Genomic DNA, 17,208 nt, shown 5'->3' on the forward strand with positions numbered 1-17,208 from the left:
CGTCAGTTTTATGTCTAGGTTGATATTTGCTGTGTGTTTTGTTTTCAAATTTTGAGTTTTCAACTTTGATGTTTTGAGTTCTTTGTGTAAAAGTATTAACAATAAAATCTACGCACAAAATCTGCTCTCGCCGTGTCCTGCACTGAGGTCCTCCCTGCCTTGCCTGCACCAGCCGTGACAGAAGTTTCATTTGATTTGAAGGAAACGTCCAGCTTCTTTTCACAGAGACAAACTTCACTGAAACATGTTGTGGGCAGTTCAGAACGAGCAGAGACTTCATGTTCATCATGTTTTAGTTTTAAACACTGAAAAGTGTCTTTGTGTTATTTTCACCTAAATACAGACTCACACTCTTCAAGCTCAAACTGATGAAGGGACAGAAATAGAAAAAGGGCAGAAACAGCGTCACCTGCTGCAGACAGCACAGAGCTGCAGAGTGACGGCGATCAGGAGGAAGTCGAGTAAGTGAAGCTTTGATGTGATTTCACGCTGATGATAAAATAGTCTCTCATGTTTCACTTCATCACAAACAAACTGACTGTTTGCTGGTTTGTTGATGTTCAGACACAAGCTGACAAATAATGAACGCTTTAAGGAAAATATAACACTAGAATATTAAACAGGTCACTGCCTTCACAGCAATCAAAGATCCCAATAAACAGAAAGAAAACCAAATTATAATCTGTGTTTGATTCTCAGGTTTCTCATCAGGTGACTGCAGGTTTGGACCAACATGGAAAGGTATCACACTCAAAAGCTCACATTAACTTTGCTCACACAAAGACACTCAATAACTCTACAACACCTCTGTTCTCTCTGTTCATCACTGATGTCAACCCTGCATTGGTTGCACACTCTAAACCACTTTATTGCACTGCACTTAATACAAATATTTAATAACGGAACCCAGCTCTCTGTAATGACCAAATAATGTCCATGAGTCCATGTGTGACTCATGGAGATGAATATAACAGGTTAAAACATTCAGCCAATGTGATAAATGACCAGCTCATCAAAGTGAAAGGAAAAAAAAGAGAGAAGAAAATCATCAAACTCATCAACTTAGCAGACAGGGATTCTATATTTAAAAAATATTCTATATTTGGAAAAGGGACATCAGAAATCAGAGACACATGAGGTGAGGATGAGGAGCAGCAGGATCCTGCAGATCATCTTCTCCCTGTGAGAGGAGACAGAGGTGAAGAGTCATCAACACATGAGGTCAAAGGTCAGTCAGTACAGCTAGAAGAAGGAAAATCTACAGTCTGACTTCATTCACTCATTCCAACATCTGATCCTGTTCACGATCCTGTTCGGAATAACCTGGACATTTTTAGAAGGTGGTGAAATCAATACCAGATGCCCTTCCTGATGGAAAAAAGGCTCCATACCTCATTATATCACAAAATTGGAATCCAGTTATTGACATGGGGGGAACAAAAGAGAAGAGTAGACTTTTCAAGCACACTAGATCTCAGTGCATCAGCTACACACTAACATAAAGGAGCTGGAGACACAAACACAGTAAAAGATCAGAGTAAATATGGTGCTGCTTTGTCCTCTTCTTTGAATTTGTATGTCTCTCTTCAACCAGCTTTATCTCTGTGTGCAGGACTCTGTAATGATGCTGTCATGCAAACATTGCCATGACTGGCTGTCTGCCAAAGTCAGTTTTTTAACGGAACAAAGAAAGTTTCTCTCTTTGTTCTGTTCTTCAGTTCACTTCTGCTTTTGCTTTCAGATATTTCACTGTGTGCAGGCACTAACACGTAGTTCTGTTGGTCTGTTGTGGTGTTTCCATCAGTAATCAAGATCAAGAAACCACAAGAGCTTCAGCCTTCATAGACTTGCAGTATTGTTATTCTTGTGACTAACTTTTAGTTTGTCACAGCTGAAGACTAAAAAGTTCATTCCTGTCCATTATGGTCTCTTTGTCTACCAGGATCAGTGAGGGACCAGACTCCCCTGAACCTGAACCTGGAGCCAGCTGTGTGTCTTTGAGGAGTGATTGGTCAAAAAGTGTGGAGATCAACTTTAAAGGATCAAAAAGTTCTGCTGCTGACAAGTAAGATATTTTAAAATGATCTCACAGCTGAACAGTACAACTGTCCATAAATAAGACTGATCTGGCTGCTTGTTAAAAAGTCTGTCATATCAGCCCATGCATTACCTGCATTGAGGTTTCACATTGATACTCAGTAACCAATAAAAGTGCAGTCAGTAGCAGAATGATTAGAAGTAATTAAGAGCTTCAATCTGACACTGATGGTGCAGTTGAACAGTCGGTTTTGCTTTGCTATCTGAGTGAAGTTGTCATGGTGTTGCTGTGTGGCAGACGAGGTTGGACCCCAAGATGTAGAACTCAGCAGGCAAACTGAATCGAAGGATTGTTTATTGTTAAATGACAGGAAATAATAAACAGGGCTGAACGAGTGTCAGAACTAAATACAAAAACCAACAGGCAAGGCAACACACACACAGCCAGGATACATTGACGACAACAGAGACTGAAGACTTAAATACACACACTAGGTAATCAGGGAAAAGGCAACAGGTATGTGTGTGTGTGTGTGTGTGTGTGTGTGGGGTGGCAAAGCTGAAAGTAATTACACAAACAAGACAAGGGGAAGGGGCAGCACGGTGGCGCAGTGGTTAGCACTGCTGCCTCACAGTTAGAATACCATCTGGAAGGCCTGGGTTCGATTCCACCTTGGCCCAGGCCTCTCCCTCTCTCTGTGTGGAGTTTGCATGTTCTCCCCGTGCTTGCGTGGGTTTCCTCCGGGTACTCCGGTTTCCTCCCACATTCCAAAGACATGCACTTACTGGGGTTAGGTTAATTGGCTAATCTAAATTGCCCATAGATGTGACTGAGTTTGTGAATGTGAGTGTGAAAGGTTGTCTGTCACTCCGTGTTGGCCCTGCAACAGGCTGGCGACCTGTTCAGGGTGTACCCTGCCTCTCGCCCTATGACAGCTGGGATAGGCTCCAGCCCCCCCGCGACCCTTAACAGGATGTGCTATGGATGGAAGACAAGGGGAAGCAAAACTAAACACAAACACACAGGACAAAGGCATGTCAAAATAAAACAGGAGGGGAGCAACAGAACACAACGCAGACTTAACACATGGAAACCTGACACAGCGGGAATCTAAATATAGGATTAAACAGACACCTACAACACCGGGAATAAACTGAACTGAACAGCAAAACACACAAAGCAAAGAATAGACACAGAGAGACGAACAGACACTGGAGCACAGAGACAGGAGAGACAGGAAAAAAGGGAACCATGATATCAAAATGTAATCTATAACCAACAAGACAGGATCCTAAAATGAATAAACAAAACCGAAAACAAACTGGTAACATAACGAAGAACTCAATGAAAACTGAACTACCCAGCTTAGGACTATGACAGAAGTTGCTGAAAAGCAGCTAAAAACAGCTTCAGTATAAGAAGAAAACAAGAACAGCACCGGGTATCTGTCCCAGAGCACTGACTGACAAGCATGTCAGCAAAACCCACAGTTCCTGTAACATCATACCATCAGCTACATTTGGATTTCTTTGCTAATGTAACAAAGGGCAGCACTGACTCCACCAGAACCTCATTTCAACTGGCCAACTAATGTCTGTCAAGATTATGATGACATAATCTCTTGTCTTTATTAGGCAGTATTCTCTACAATGTGACAGCATTCAAAACTTGTTAAAGAGATAATGGAGAAACACATAACCCACTACAGTACAGACACTTTTTTGTTGGTACTACATAGTAAAATCTTCTTCTTCTTCTTCTTTCGGCTGCTCTCTTTATGGCTCAACAGAGTGGATCATCCTTTATTCATCCATCCCACCATCCTCCTCTCACACCAACCCTCTGCATGTCCTCTTTCACTGCATCCATGATTTTCTAATCTTCTCCACTCCAGTCATTTCCAGTAAGAATCTAAACATCTTCAACTCTTCAACACAGAAGCTCCAACTCCAACTTTTGTCTGCGCCACTGACATCACAGCAGGTCTCAAAATCAGCTTGTAAACTTTTCTTTTCACTCCTGCTGCCCTCGTTCTGTTACACATCACCTCAACACTCGTCTCTATCTATTCCACCCTGCCTGCACTCTTTTTCACTTCTGTTGTGCACTGTCTGTTGCTTTGGATGGCCGATCCCAGGTATTTAAACTTGTCCTCCTTCACTACCTGTGCTCCTTCACCTTTTCTTCACTGGCCTGTTGGTCAGAAGGAGGATGAATGGAGCAGCTGCACCAAGGACCAGTAAAAGACAAACAACACTGCACGAAAAGAAGCATATTCGTCCCCGTATACTGACGCGGGCGCCGCTAGTAAACGGCAGCTTTCGTCAGCATACGGGGCAGCGCATTTTCGTTCGCCTGAGACGAATATGGTCGTTTACGTACCACCAGAAGCAGCAGGGGGTAAAGGTACAGGGGGAGCCGGCCAGCTGGAGGCGTTAACGCCTCTACTTTACATATGAAAAGCAGCTGCAAGCCGAAGCAGCGGCAACAGACCCACGTGGCTACTCTGTCATTGGATGAAAAAAATGCCATCACAATTCAGCACTCACATATGATTGGTTGGTAGATCTGTCCCCCATTGGCCTTTATAAAGACAGGCCTGGGTAAGCCCCTCCCTAATAAATAATAACCCAGTAATAAAAATTATTTTAAATTATTATTTCTGTGATATACCTTGTATGTTATGTTGTATTCATGCCATGCTAATAACCTCAACTAAAGGGAATTCAATTAAGAGAAACAAATTGTGAGGCACAAGTTTGAATTTCTTTTTTTTTTTTATTTATAAAGCAATATGCACATACACACATCATATAATCCATATATATATATATATAAAGAAAACAAAAACATTATGACATATAATGCTTTGCTACTTCTGGGCCATGTGGTGGTGGCTTTCTCTCAGAGCACGGTCCAGCATACAAACACTTATGGTGCACAGTGTTGTATTTGGGGTGAGCTTCTAGTCTGTCTTGCAGTTTGGCTCAGAGGTCACTGAGCTCCTGGCTGGGGAAGCTTGGGGGTCTTAATCCAGCCCGACACGCCCTCTGAGACGCCATCCTCCTCATCCAACATGAGGTCAGTGGTGACACCGTCCCAGAAGGCAACCTCCTTCACTGCCAGGTCACTCGCCCTCGCCTCCAGCAGCTGTTGACACAGAGCACACATTAAGTCATTATGAAACTAAATGAAATATTGTGAAAAATCAGGAAACTACACTGAAAGTTTGAGTCTCTTGACTTTGAATGCACACATAGCAGATAAGACCCTGAAGGCAAAAAAAAAAAAATTAATCAGCCCATTTTTGTCATCAGAAACAATGGTTATGTGACAAAGTACCAACTCCTGCAAGACAAATGAACAAGTACTTTGAAAAAATTTAACATTGATTAAAAGTTCTTCAGTGATTTTGGTCATTAACCCTTGAGGCACCTTTAAACTGATTATACACTTTTTATCTTTAGGTCCCAAAATGTTACAGCTGCTACAACTATAAACATTCAGTGTTAATTATTTTCACCTTCACTGCATCACCTTTTTATATACATTTTGGGTTTTTCAAAAGAAGCCAGATTTTATATAAAGTTAAAAAAAAACAATAAGTAATATTTCCCAAAAAAAAAACTGCATTTCCAAGCTAACTACACAAATACAGCAGACCAACAATACAATCCAACACGCCTTACCGGCTTCCTTCTTGCACGTCACCGGGCAGGATTTTTAATGGCTGCCGCCTTTTCCTGAACGTGAGGCTGACTGTAGTGGAAGCTGTGGCGGACCGTCTGTAGGTTTTCCAAGAAGCTGGAAAACATTTTTGTACATTGTAAATAAAGAGCATAAACACAGTGTATACATAAACATATCCAGGCAAAAAACACACAAACAAACACCAATAGATACTTACACACAATTATATAACTGTCCACGCATTAGGAACACTCACACCCGCATTGTGAGGCGAACACAGTCTGTGGAAAATAAAGGTGAAAATAAATAAGAGTAAAAACATTTTAAGTTCTTCTCTCCTCCACACATTGAATACTGCTGCTTTGTTTCTGATTCTTACCTCTGCAGAGGATCATACCGGCTTTTATTGGATTCGGAGTTGTGCAGGCCGCGAACTGCTTCCAAGATGAAACCAAATAAAAATAAGAAACCAAATCACAATACGTCTGTCAGCTTACTGTGACCATTCCACCACTCTTAGTATTTTTGTTTTAGAAACGACCAAGTCTTACCGCAGTTTTCGGATTGTGCTGCCATCTTTTCTTTGTTAGAGTCCAGAGCATCGAGTCTCTACACAATAGACGCCATCTTGTCTTTCAGTTGCGAAAAAACAGGAGATAACCCACTCACTGCAGCCAGCAGTGTCTTCTCGTCTGCAGCGGGGCTGGTTGAAGCTGGCCGGTAGAGAGGCCCGCTTTCACGAGGAGCTTCTGGGGTGTTGAAAATATAGACGATCTCCACTGTCGTACCAGGAAAGCAGCGTAGACAAAGAACGCCATTCAGTTTGAACGGAAGAGAACGACCACACTGATTTCCTTTGGTCTTGCGAGACCTTCAGCGTGATCCCGCACGTGATCTGTATTGTCCAATCACAGGCGAGGAAGGTGCCACACGGAATTCAATTCATTTCAATTCAATTCAATTCAATTTTATTTATATAGCAGCAAATCACAACCTACAGTCGCCTCAAGGCGCTTTGTATTGTGGGTAAAGACCCTACAATAATACAGAAAAAACTCAACAGTCAAAATGACCCCCTATGAGCTGGAAGACACACATCCACTGTCTGTTTTTTTTTTTTTTTTTACATTTTTCTCATGAAGGTTTTCCTGATATCTCTTATGTACATCCATGTATAGCAAAATAAAAGTTTATATGTTTATATGTTTTCTTATTCCATCTGCCTTGGTAGTCTTTAATGTCATTAATGCATGTGAACATTCACTGAACGTTTATGGCAGCGTTCATGGGATGTTGTCTGAATGTTCAATGCTAGCTGGGAAGCCACTGCACAGGACAGGATGATGGTGTGACAGACTTTACAGTGAATTAGACTGAAAACTGAGTATGCTTTTCAATGAAAATAATGCTTGTAGTGTCACCAACATCAAGTTATAGCCTTTGTTTATCTCCCTCAGTCCACTAAAGTTCAGGGTTCACAAAAAACACCATGACAAAGGCTCACAGACAGAAGCTCACAGCCTTATTGGACAAAGGGACAAAAGCTGAAAACATCCAAAAGTATATTTCCAACTCGATAATACTACCGTATTTTTCGGACTATACGTCGCTCCGGAGTATATTTGGCACCAGCCAAAAAATGCATAATAAAGAAGTAAAAAACATATATAGGTCGCACTGGACTATAAGTCGCACTTTTTTTTGGGGGGGGGGGGGGGTTGATAGAATCCGAGACTCAGAGCACAAATTCCATCTTGAACGGAAATTTAAAATAATAATGGATTAAAGAACAGGACGAACACGGTTACGCCTACGTTATGCTAACGTAGCACATTCAGCTACATGACGCACAACGAACACGTGTTCGGTATGTTAACGTAACATTAAGTTATTCAGATAATCATAGCATAAAGAACATACTAACAAGTTAACCAAACCATCAATCCATTGAATTCTTCATCCTCGGTGTCACTTCTAAACAATTCCGTACACTCCGTAGACGAAGCGCCGCTTCCTCTTCTGTGTCGCGTTAGTCAGACTCGTCGTCAGCTGCAGTTCCAATTATTCCAGCCTTTCTGAATCCCAACAGGATGGTTCGGTTGTCACTGAAGCCCATGTTTTCTTGATCCATCCAATGACTTCCAGGAAAGTTGGGTGGCGCATTCTCCCAGTTGCCGTTAAGCTGTGCTCTCCATCCATCATCCACTGCGCCCACAGGTTACGCAAGACTGCCTTAAAGCTCCGGTTCACGGAGATGTCAAGTGGCTGGAGTATTTTGGTTCATGTGTTATAAATGTCACATATACGTCACTCCGGAGTATAGGTCGCACCCCCAGCCAAACTATGAAAAAAAGTGCGACTTATACTCTGGAAAATACGGTAATTTATAAAATAGAATGACTTCTTCTGAGTTTAGTCTTAGTTTTAATGTTTCGCTGTATAATAATTTACGTGTAGTCACATTGTAATGGAAAAAGGCTTAAAAGCTGATAATGTAAATTTGATTACATATATCTCAAAATAAAAATATGCTGCTTACAACTGTTGGGAGGGGTAGACCTCTGGTGAGTACTGGTGACCAGTGGTGAGTACTTGATTTGCATTTGTATGACTCACAGAAACCTCCTTTACATATGAGAGCCTGCCCTAGACCTGAGGAGAGGGGGGAGCTGAGAGAGCACTGACACAGAGAGTCCACGGCAGTTTCCCTACAGTTTACTGTTCTGGCCAAAGCCTCCTGCTGAGAGCCCTAAAGCTCAAGGCGCGCGTCAGTATTACATACAAGAAACTGTCGAAAAACCCACTTTTCCTGCAGTGCAAGGATCCATTAGAACTGTAAATTATATACAGCTGCTTTAGAGTGAAAGCTACTTTCAGCTGGCTCCTTATTCACAAGTGTAGCTTTTTTTTTTTAGCTTTTTTTTTGACAGAATTTTATTCATTTTAAACACAGGATGCTCTTTTCTGATACAACGCCAAAGGGGTTTGTGTCTCATCCTGGGAAAAAACTAGGGATTTATCACTCGGTAGGCAAATGTGTTAATCACTACACTGTGTAACCACTGATTTAGACTCAAAAAAAAAGGAAGAAAAAGAGATGAAGTTAGAAATGAGTCTAATATGTTCCCTTTAAAAATGACACAGTACAGTAGGATGATCACCACAGAAGAAATCTTTAGCTTATGTGCAAAATGGTTACAGTTTCTTCCTGCTGTCTTCACAGAGTCGATCAGCAGAGCTCAGATGTTTTGAATCTCCAGCATCACCAGCAGCATCAAACTGATCTGGACCAAATATTTATGGTTTGTACCTGTACAGGAAAACCTCTTTATAATCTTCTTCATGTTACAATTTTAGATTGTCAGAAAATCTAAAACATCTGATGGCAAATGTCCAGTAGTTGCCATAAAATAATGACAAAATTCCAAACTTGATTCAATCTTGAATTATTTTCAAATCAGTCTTCTCTTGTAAATTTAGATGTGCAATATCACATTTTCCCCATCCATAACAAAATCTGTAAAATATAAAATACATACAAATGTAATTTGGTGATTGGTCTTTTAAATAACAGCACAATTATATTAAAAAAAATTTTTTTTTGTTTCGATCAGTCTATAACATAGGCCTATAAAGGATCAGATTTTTTGAAGTAAAATTAGAAAATGTATTTGAAAATAAGTCAATATTTTCTAATCCCACAAAAACATATTCAATTATATTTTATTGCATTTTTTATAACCCTACATCCATTTAATTTTAAATAAAGACCAAAGGCCTAAATACACCAATGCTCTCCTAAAACAGCAGGAGCCCAGTAGCCAGTACAAGAAATCATGAAAATAAGTAAACTAAATACAAAACTACTAAAAATACAGTTAAGATATCTTGAATTATGGTGTCATTTACGATATCTTTAATTATAATTATGACTAGTAGTATAACAAATGAGATAACTCGAATTACCTTTCTGACTAGTCATAATTCAATTGTAGATATCTGAAATGTGTGTTTCAGATAGTCAGTAACTCATTTTGTAACTTTGCTCTGAAACAAAGGATTATTGGAATGTAAAATCCTTTCTTGCTAGATTTTTATCTAAAAACACCACTTGTATGTCTTTTATCACAGTGTTTACTTTTAATGGAAAGCAGAAAAATGTCTGTAAAATTCTTTGTACAGTGTAGATATGATTTTTTTCATGAATTAAGATTACGTCATTTGTTCTTTTCCAGAGGCTGGAGGAGAACATGTTCATGTTTGAGAGGAATGAGCTACAGAAGATGAAGAGTTTTCTGAATCCAGATTACCCAGAATCCTCAGAGTGTCAGAGCGAGGATGAGGAGGAGTTGGACAGTGAGGAAGAGAAGCAGAGGAAAAGCAGTAAAGAAGCATTTCTGAAACTCACAGTTAACTTCCTGAGGAAAATGAACCAGAATGAGCTGGCTGACCGTCTGCAAAACAGTAAGATTTATTTTAATAAATGTAGAATTAAACTGTCATATTTTCTATTGAAATGATGAAATTCATATTTCTGCTGTTTTCCTGCAGAAAACCCAGATCCAGTTTTTGAGTATCAATTTAAATCTAACCTGAAGAAGAAGTTCCAGTGTGTGTTTGAGGGGATCACCAAACCAGGAAACTCAGTCGCTCTGAATCAGATCTACACAGAGCTCTACATCACAGAGGGAGGAACTGAAGGAGTCAATGATGAACATGAGGTCAGACAGATAGAAGAATTTTCCAGAAAACGAGGCAGACCAGAAACATCAGTCAGATGTGAAGACATCTTTAATCCCACAGTGAGGAGAGATAAACCAATCAGAACAGTGCTGACAAAGGGAGTCGCTGGCATCGGGAAAACATTCCTAACACAGAAGTTCACTTTGGACTGGGCTGAAGATAAAACCAACCAGGACATCCAGTTCATGTTTCCATTCACTTTCAGAGAGCTGAATCTGCTGAAGGATAAAAAGTTCAGTTTGGTGGGACTTGTTCATCATTTCTTTACTGAAACTAAAGATGGAAGACTCTACAGCTTTGACAGCCTCAAGGTTGTGTTCATCTTTGATGGTCTGGATGAGTGTCGACTTCCTCTGGACTTCCACAGCACTGAGATCCTGACTGATGTTAGAGAGTCCACATCAGTGGATGTGCTTGTGATAAACCTCATCAGGGGAAAGTTGCTTCCTTCTGCTCACATCTGGATAACCACACGACCTGCAGCAGCCAATCAGATCCCTGCTGAGTGTGTAGACAGGATAACAGAGGTCAGAGGGTTCACTGACCCACAGAAGGAGATGTACTTCAGGAAGAAATTCAGAGATGAGGAAAAGGCCACCAACATAATCTCCCACATTAAGAGATCACGAAGCCTCCACATCATGTGCCACATCCCAGTCTTCTGCTGGATCACTGCTACAGTTCTGGAAAATGTATCAAAACCCAGAAAGGAAGAAAAACTGCCCAAGACCCTGACTGAGATGTACATCCATTTCCTGGTGGTTCAGACCAAAATGAAAACCATAAAATATGATGGAGAAGCTGAGTCAGATCCACACTGGAATCCAGAGAACAAGAAGATGATTGAGGCTCTGGGGAAACTGGCTTTTGAGCAGCTGCAGAAGGGCAACCTGATCTTCTATGAATCAGACCTGACAGAGTGTGGCATCAATATCAGAGAGGCCTCAGTGTACTCAGGAGTGTTCACACAGATCTTTAAAGAAGAGAGAGGGCTCTACCAGGAGAAGGTGTTCTGCTTCATCCATCTGAGTGTTCAGGAGTTTCTGGCTGCTCTTCATGTCCATCTGACATTCACCAACTCTGGTGTCAACCTGCTGGAAGAAGAACAAACAGCATCAGTGCCGACTGAAGAGCCTTCAGTGAGACGCTTCTACCAGAGTGCTGTGGACAAGGCCTTAGAGAGTCCAAATGGACACCTGGACTTGTTCCTCCGGTTCCTCCTGGGCCTTTCACTGCAGACCAATCAGACTCTCCTACGAGGTCTGCTGACACAGACAGGAAGCAGCTCAGAGACAAATCAGGAAGCAGTCCAGTACATTACAGATAAGATAAGTGAGAATCTCACTACAGAGAAAAGCATCAGTCTGTTCCACTGTCTGAATGAACTGAATAATGACTCAATAGTGAAGGAGATCCAACACCACCTCAGCTCAGGAAACCTAGTCAATCTTTCGCCTGCTCAGTGGTCAGCTCTGGTCTTCAGCTTACTGTCATCAGAAGATCGTCTGGATGAGTTTGACCTGAAGAAATATTCAGCTTCAGAGGAGGCTCTACTGAAACTGCAGCCAGTGATCAAAGCCTCCAAGAAAGCTCTGTAAGTGTTTAAGTTAGATCCTGGTGAGAGTTTGTTTAAAGTGCTTCTTCCCAGAGTGTGGAGACGTCCCTGATTTAGAGCACATTTCTGTTATTTTCTTATTCATATATTTCCAGGTTGAGTGGCTGTAACCTCACAGAGAGAAGCTGTGAAGCGCTGTCCTCAGTTCTCAGTTCCCAGTCTTCTAGACTGAGAGAGCTGGACATGAGTAACAACAACCTGAATGACTCAGGAGTGGAGCTGCTCTGTGCTGGACTTAAGAGTCCACACTGTAAACTGGAAACCCTCAGGTCAGCTTAATGTTTGTTTGATATTTCACGTTAATAATGATTATGTTATGAGAAGATGCTGGTTACACTCTAAGCTATGAAGAAGTACAGAAGAGTAGGAAAGCAGGGAAGCGCCCACATTTTTTTGTTTTGTTTTTTCCTGATTTTTTTCCAGAGCAGCCAGTTATTTTTTAACAGCTTTACTTGGAACAGAATCAATTAATTTAGCTGCAAACACACCATCATATTCAGATTCTAATATTGTGGCCTGTGGGTTTCATGTGTTTTCAGGCTGTCAGGCTGTCTGATCACAGAAAAAGGCTGTGAGTCTCTGGCCTCAGCTCTGAGCAGCAACCCCTCCCATTTGAAAGAGCTGGACCTGAGTTACAATCATCCAGGAGACTCAGGAATGAGGCTGCTATCTGCTCTGCTGGAAGATCCACCTGAGCAGACAGATGGACTCACAGATGGAAACTGTGTCAAACTGGAAAAACTCAGGTTGGAAAACAGAATATAGAGATAAAAGCATTTTTATCCTGCATATTGTGAAGAAGAACAAACAGCGATCTGGTCCTGTTTCTAGGGATGTCCTAACCATTGGCCAGTAAAATACTTTATCACCTCAGTTGAACAGCAGGCTGTTGGCTTATTTGGACCAGTGACTCATAATCAGTCACAGTTCTGAGATCATTTATGAATAAAAAAAAAAGCAAACTCAATCATCCCTTCTGATTGCTGTGAGTTAGAATTAGGGTTAGGGTTCAGGTCATTACAGATGATGACTTTGACCTCAGAGGGTTAAAGGGAAATGAAATGGCTGTTAGTAGAGTGAACAATACAGAAGGAAGGTGACAGCCATCAACAACCTTTTGGCTGCATCTCCATGCTGTTATTTCACCAATCAAAGTGTAGAACTTGTCCTACTGAGTGTCCCCAGCCTCTCTGTGAATGCTGCTGAAGCTGTATATACCCTCACTATATGCTCTGGCTCACCTGTGCAGTAACTTCTCCCACGTGATCCAACTCATCTCAAAGTTGTGATCAGCTGACAGCTCAGTTCCTCTATTTAAGACATAAAGCTCTGAGTCAGATGATACAAAGCTTAATCATTGATCTGTGATCCAGTGTGTCCTGGTGCCAAGTGAACTTTATTCATGAATTTCAAGAAAAGATCAAATTATTTTCATGTCCAAACAAATAAAAAAAAAATACTGTCCACATCAAGTAACCCTTTTGCTTTACTGTCCCCTCCCTATCAGTTTTATTGTCATACCTCTCCAATGCTTTGAGTCAGCTTTCCTTCCCAGGCTCACTCTGTCTCTCTGTAGCTTTTTGCATAGGAATTATAGGAATAAATACAGCACTACTGTCAGCTTTGTAGTATGATATTGGCTGATAGACTCAACTGTCAAATCAAAAGGAAGCAAGTATTTGTTACTTCATGTGGCCTACTCATAACAAAGCAGAACAGATACAATCATTAAAAAAAAGCAAGTAAGTATACCCTCCGTGCGATTCTTCTGACTCTTCGGTTAATCATTTCCTTTTCAAGTTATTGCTGCTACAGCTGGTTTGAAATGCTACTGAATCACAGTGTGTACATAGTTGTTTTATACAGCGCTTCTATATTTGGGTTTAGTTTTCTGTTATGTAAAAAATTACTCAGTGTAACAGATAATAGAACATCAGTGTTCGTCTGAGGGCATGTTAAATAAATTTATGGTGAAATAAAATTAGAACCTTGTGAGGACCAGATGTTTTTTCTCTATATGCCCTGAAATGTGAAACCTTGGAAGTGAAACAGTGTGTGTGCGTTTTCCTTTTCATGTGTTGAATACAATAAAATCACCAACATGTTTCTGAAGACAAAGATTATTGAAACTATATAAAGGTTCCTGTTTGATGCTAAAACACAATGTGCTCATTTCAGAATGAAGCCTGAAGGGGCCCAGTGGTTGAGACCAGGTCTACGGAAATGTAAGTGTGTTTGTGATGAAGTAGCTACATCGGCACCATGCCTTACTGTGTTCTATAAAAAAATGAGTAAACTTCATACATTTATCAAATGTCCTTTCTCAGGAATTTTGCTATAAAAAGTTGCAAAAATTAATGCCCACAACCACAGAGCCTTTTTTGATGGTTATGCAGCCATAAAACATCACTAAGTTTTGGATGTTCTGGATCTTGTTCTTGATAAACTAACATGAGGACCATGCATCTCATTACCTAGTGGAATAATTTGATCCATTTTCTGTTCAGAAACAGTTTTGCCAGCAAGATTAGCACAGCTAGATGCTTAGCTGTAACAGCACCATTTTCTTATTTAGTTTGTAAAGTTTGCTGCAAAATTAAAAATGCCAAACTAACTTACCAGAGAGAGGGAAGGAGGGAGTCTGATCGCTTTAAAAAACCAAAGAATTTGAGTACACAACATCTTGTACTATTTACAGACACAAAACATGTGGGCCTCATTTGCTGTTATATTGAGTAATTATGTTTACTTATTGTATCATTTTAGTTTAAAGTGTTTATGACACATGTTTTGTGTTGTCTTGTTGTCCTCATTAGATTTATGTGATCTGACTCTGGATCCAAACACAGCACACAGAAACCTCAAACTGTCTGACAACAACAAGAAGGTGATGTACGTGGAAGAGAAGCAGTCATATTCTGATCATCCTCACAGATTTGGTCACTGGCATCAGGTGTTATTTACTAACAGGCTGACTGGTCGCTGTTACTGGGAGGTTGAGTGGAAAGGAGAAGTTCATATTGCAGTAACTTATGAAGGAATCAGTCGAGAAGGAGACGATGATGATGGCAGGTTTGGTAGAACTTATCAGTCTTGGAGTCTCTACTGCCGTGATGGTGTTGGTTACTTTGGAAGTCACAATTATTTATCAAGAGCCATCCCCATCATGCCCTCAACTGACTCTCACAAAGTAGCAGTTTATGTGGACTGTGATCTCGGCACTCTCTCCTTCTACAGTGTCTCCAACACTCTGATCCATCTTCACACCTTCAACACCACATTCACTGATCCAGTATTTGCTGGATTTAGAGTGAAGCCACCCGACTCCAGCATCAGTATCTGTGCTGACTCAGAAGAATGAATTTGCTGAATGTGCTCAATGTCACAGTCTCCAAGTAAAATCAAAATACTTTGCTGTTCTCTAGTTAATATTAACAAAAAGAAACACATGTAAAGAGGTTTAGGTTTTGCTCAGTATTCTGTTGTATTACTGTCATCAACCACTATTTCTTTTGCAGCATAACTATTTTAACAATGTTTAGACTGATGGATAGATTTTTAGAAAAAAGTTGTATTGTATATGACTTAATTGTTTATACATTTTTATCCTTTAAATAGAACAACATTTCAGCTGTCTATGTTTCTTTACTCTTCTAAGTCAGAAAATTACAACAATGATTTAAAAAAAAAGAAGCACCAGTAAAAAATGAATCAGACATTTAACTGTGACTGTAGATTTTTACAAATGAATGTCAAACTAGTGCTTTGACAGCAGCTTAAAACTTGAATAAAAGTTGAATAGTTGAATGTGTTTATGCTCATCTGCATGCTGCTGCTTTTCTTTGATTCCTCTTTCAAATTGATACAAAACTTGATGAACTTGCATCAGTGTTATTAAAGCTCCTCTCAGCTACAGTCTGATCCAAACTGTGGATTTCTACAGCAGAGAAATGGAGGAATCCCACATTTGATCCTCATGCTTCACTTTTGTTCTTGTTTTAAATCCAGTCTGAACTGCTGATTTATGTAGCCTGACAGTCCATAGGCACTGGAGTCTCTGAAGGCTCAGGGTTCTCTGAGGGTTCAGGTTGTGGTTTGATGGTCTGGGGACAGCATCCAGTAACAAAAATGGGTGGACAAAGTTTATGCTGTTTTAGTTAAAGCCAGATATTTTTGCTGGTGTCCATCCATCCATCCATCCATCCATCCTCTTCTGCTTTTCCTGTTCAGGGTTGCGGGGAGGTGGGGGGGGGCTGGAACCTATCCCAGCTATCATAGAGCGAGAGGCAGGGTACACCCTGTACAGGTCGCCAGCCTGTCGCAGCACCCATTAAATATGAAAATAAATCATATTTCTGAGTCAAATATCTGTGAAATATCTCTGGTACTCATTAGATTTAATTAGCTAATGCCTTGTGGCTTTTTATGACTTTTAAATTTTTACTAATTACCCATGTTTTACTTACTTTTAAAAGCTGGTTATTTTATAAAAAATATTAACAATAATATTAATATCTATATAACTTCCCATGCTCCTTGATGTACTCCAAGCAGGCTGAATGCATTCACCTCCAGTGAGGTTCAAGCATCAGTCCTCGATGCAGCTTTAGTGTGAAAGCTGTGAGTTCCACCTTACAGTGTGTCCTGGCACTCAGCCTCCTGCAATGTTCCAAGATGTATTAATAATATCCTTTGATTTTAATGTGAAATTTGAACAAAAATTTGCTGTTTCCAGGATTTATAAGATTTGTCATAATGTAAGAATTTGAGCACAAATATTGTTAGTTGTGGGTGCAAAGACGCATCCCCCATCTCCCATGGTTAGTGTGGAAAACTCCCTGCTGGAGCAGCGTCATAACGCCAGAGAAGAATCCAACTGTGATGCTTGTCTGTCAATAAATCTCTCAATATCACCTGAAGTCGCAGCTGTTCTCTGACCGGAGCACATAGCCAAGGGGGGGTCGACCAGCCATCTACGCACACGTCCGTCACAAGTGGTCCTTCGAGCCGGATGACCGCCCACGGCGCTATGGCGACCCTTCAAGGTGATGACAGAGAAGACGACAACCAAGTCCGCCTCCAGAGAGTGAGACAGCTCCCAGGGCATCTTAGGGATTACGAG

At 40.7% G+C, this 17,208-nt stretch overlaps 1 protein-coding gene across 1 annotated transcript; it reads left to right on the forward strand.

Annotated features, from left to right (window-relative positions):
• The first annotated feature begins 415 nt into the window (after positions 1 to 415).
• LOC115796777 (NLR family CARD domain-containing protein 3-like) lies at positions 416 to 15,545 on the forward strand. Its single transcript, XM_030753202.1, has 10 exons — positions 416 to 461; positions 700 to 741; positions 1,943 to 2,065; positions 8,952 to 9,030; positions 9,964 to 10,192; positions 10,280 to 12,065; positions 12,182 to 12,355; positions 12,626 to 12,832; positions 14,265 to 14,311; positions 14,903 to 15,545. The coding sequence occupies exons 2-10, from the start codon at positions 734 to 736 to the stop codon at positions 15,445 to 15,447; spliced, it is 3,198 nt and encodes a 1,065-aa protein (XP_030609062.1). The 5' UTR covers positions 416 to 461; positions 700 to 733; the 3' UTR covers positions 15,448 to 15,545.
• The last annotated feature ends 1,663 nt before the right edge of the window (positions 15,546 to 17,208 follow it).

This window comes from Archocentrus centrarchus, chromosome 18 (assembly GCF_007364275.1).
Source record: "Archocentrus centrarchus isolate MPI-CPG fArcCen1 chromosome 18, fArcCen1, whole genome shotgun sequence".
In the NCBI taxonomy this organism is placed as follows: Eukaryota; Metazoa; Chordata; class Actinopteri; order Cichliformes; family Cichlidae; genus Archocentrus; species Archocentrus centrarchus.

What these genes read in the sequence shown, in the direction of transcription:
- LOC115796777 (XM_030753202.1), top strand. An exon ending in ATCTGGACCAAATATTTATG is followed by an intron (nt 9,031 to 9,963) that starts GTTTGTACCTGT and finishes GTTCTTTTCCAG; the next exon opens with AGGCTGGAGGAGAACATGTT. An exon ending in GTCAAACTGGAAAAACTCAG is followed by an intron (nt 12,833 to 14,264) that starts GTTGGAAAACAG and finishes TGCTCATTTCAG; the next exon opens with AATGAAGCCTGAAGGGGCCC.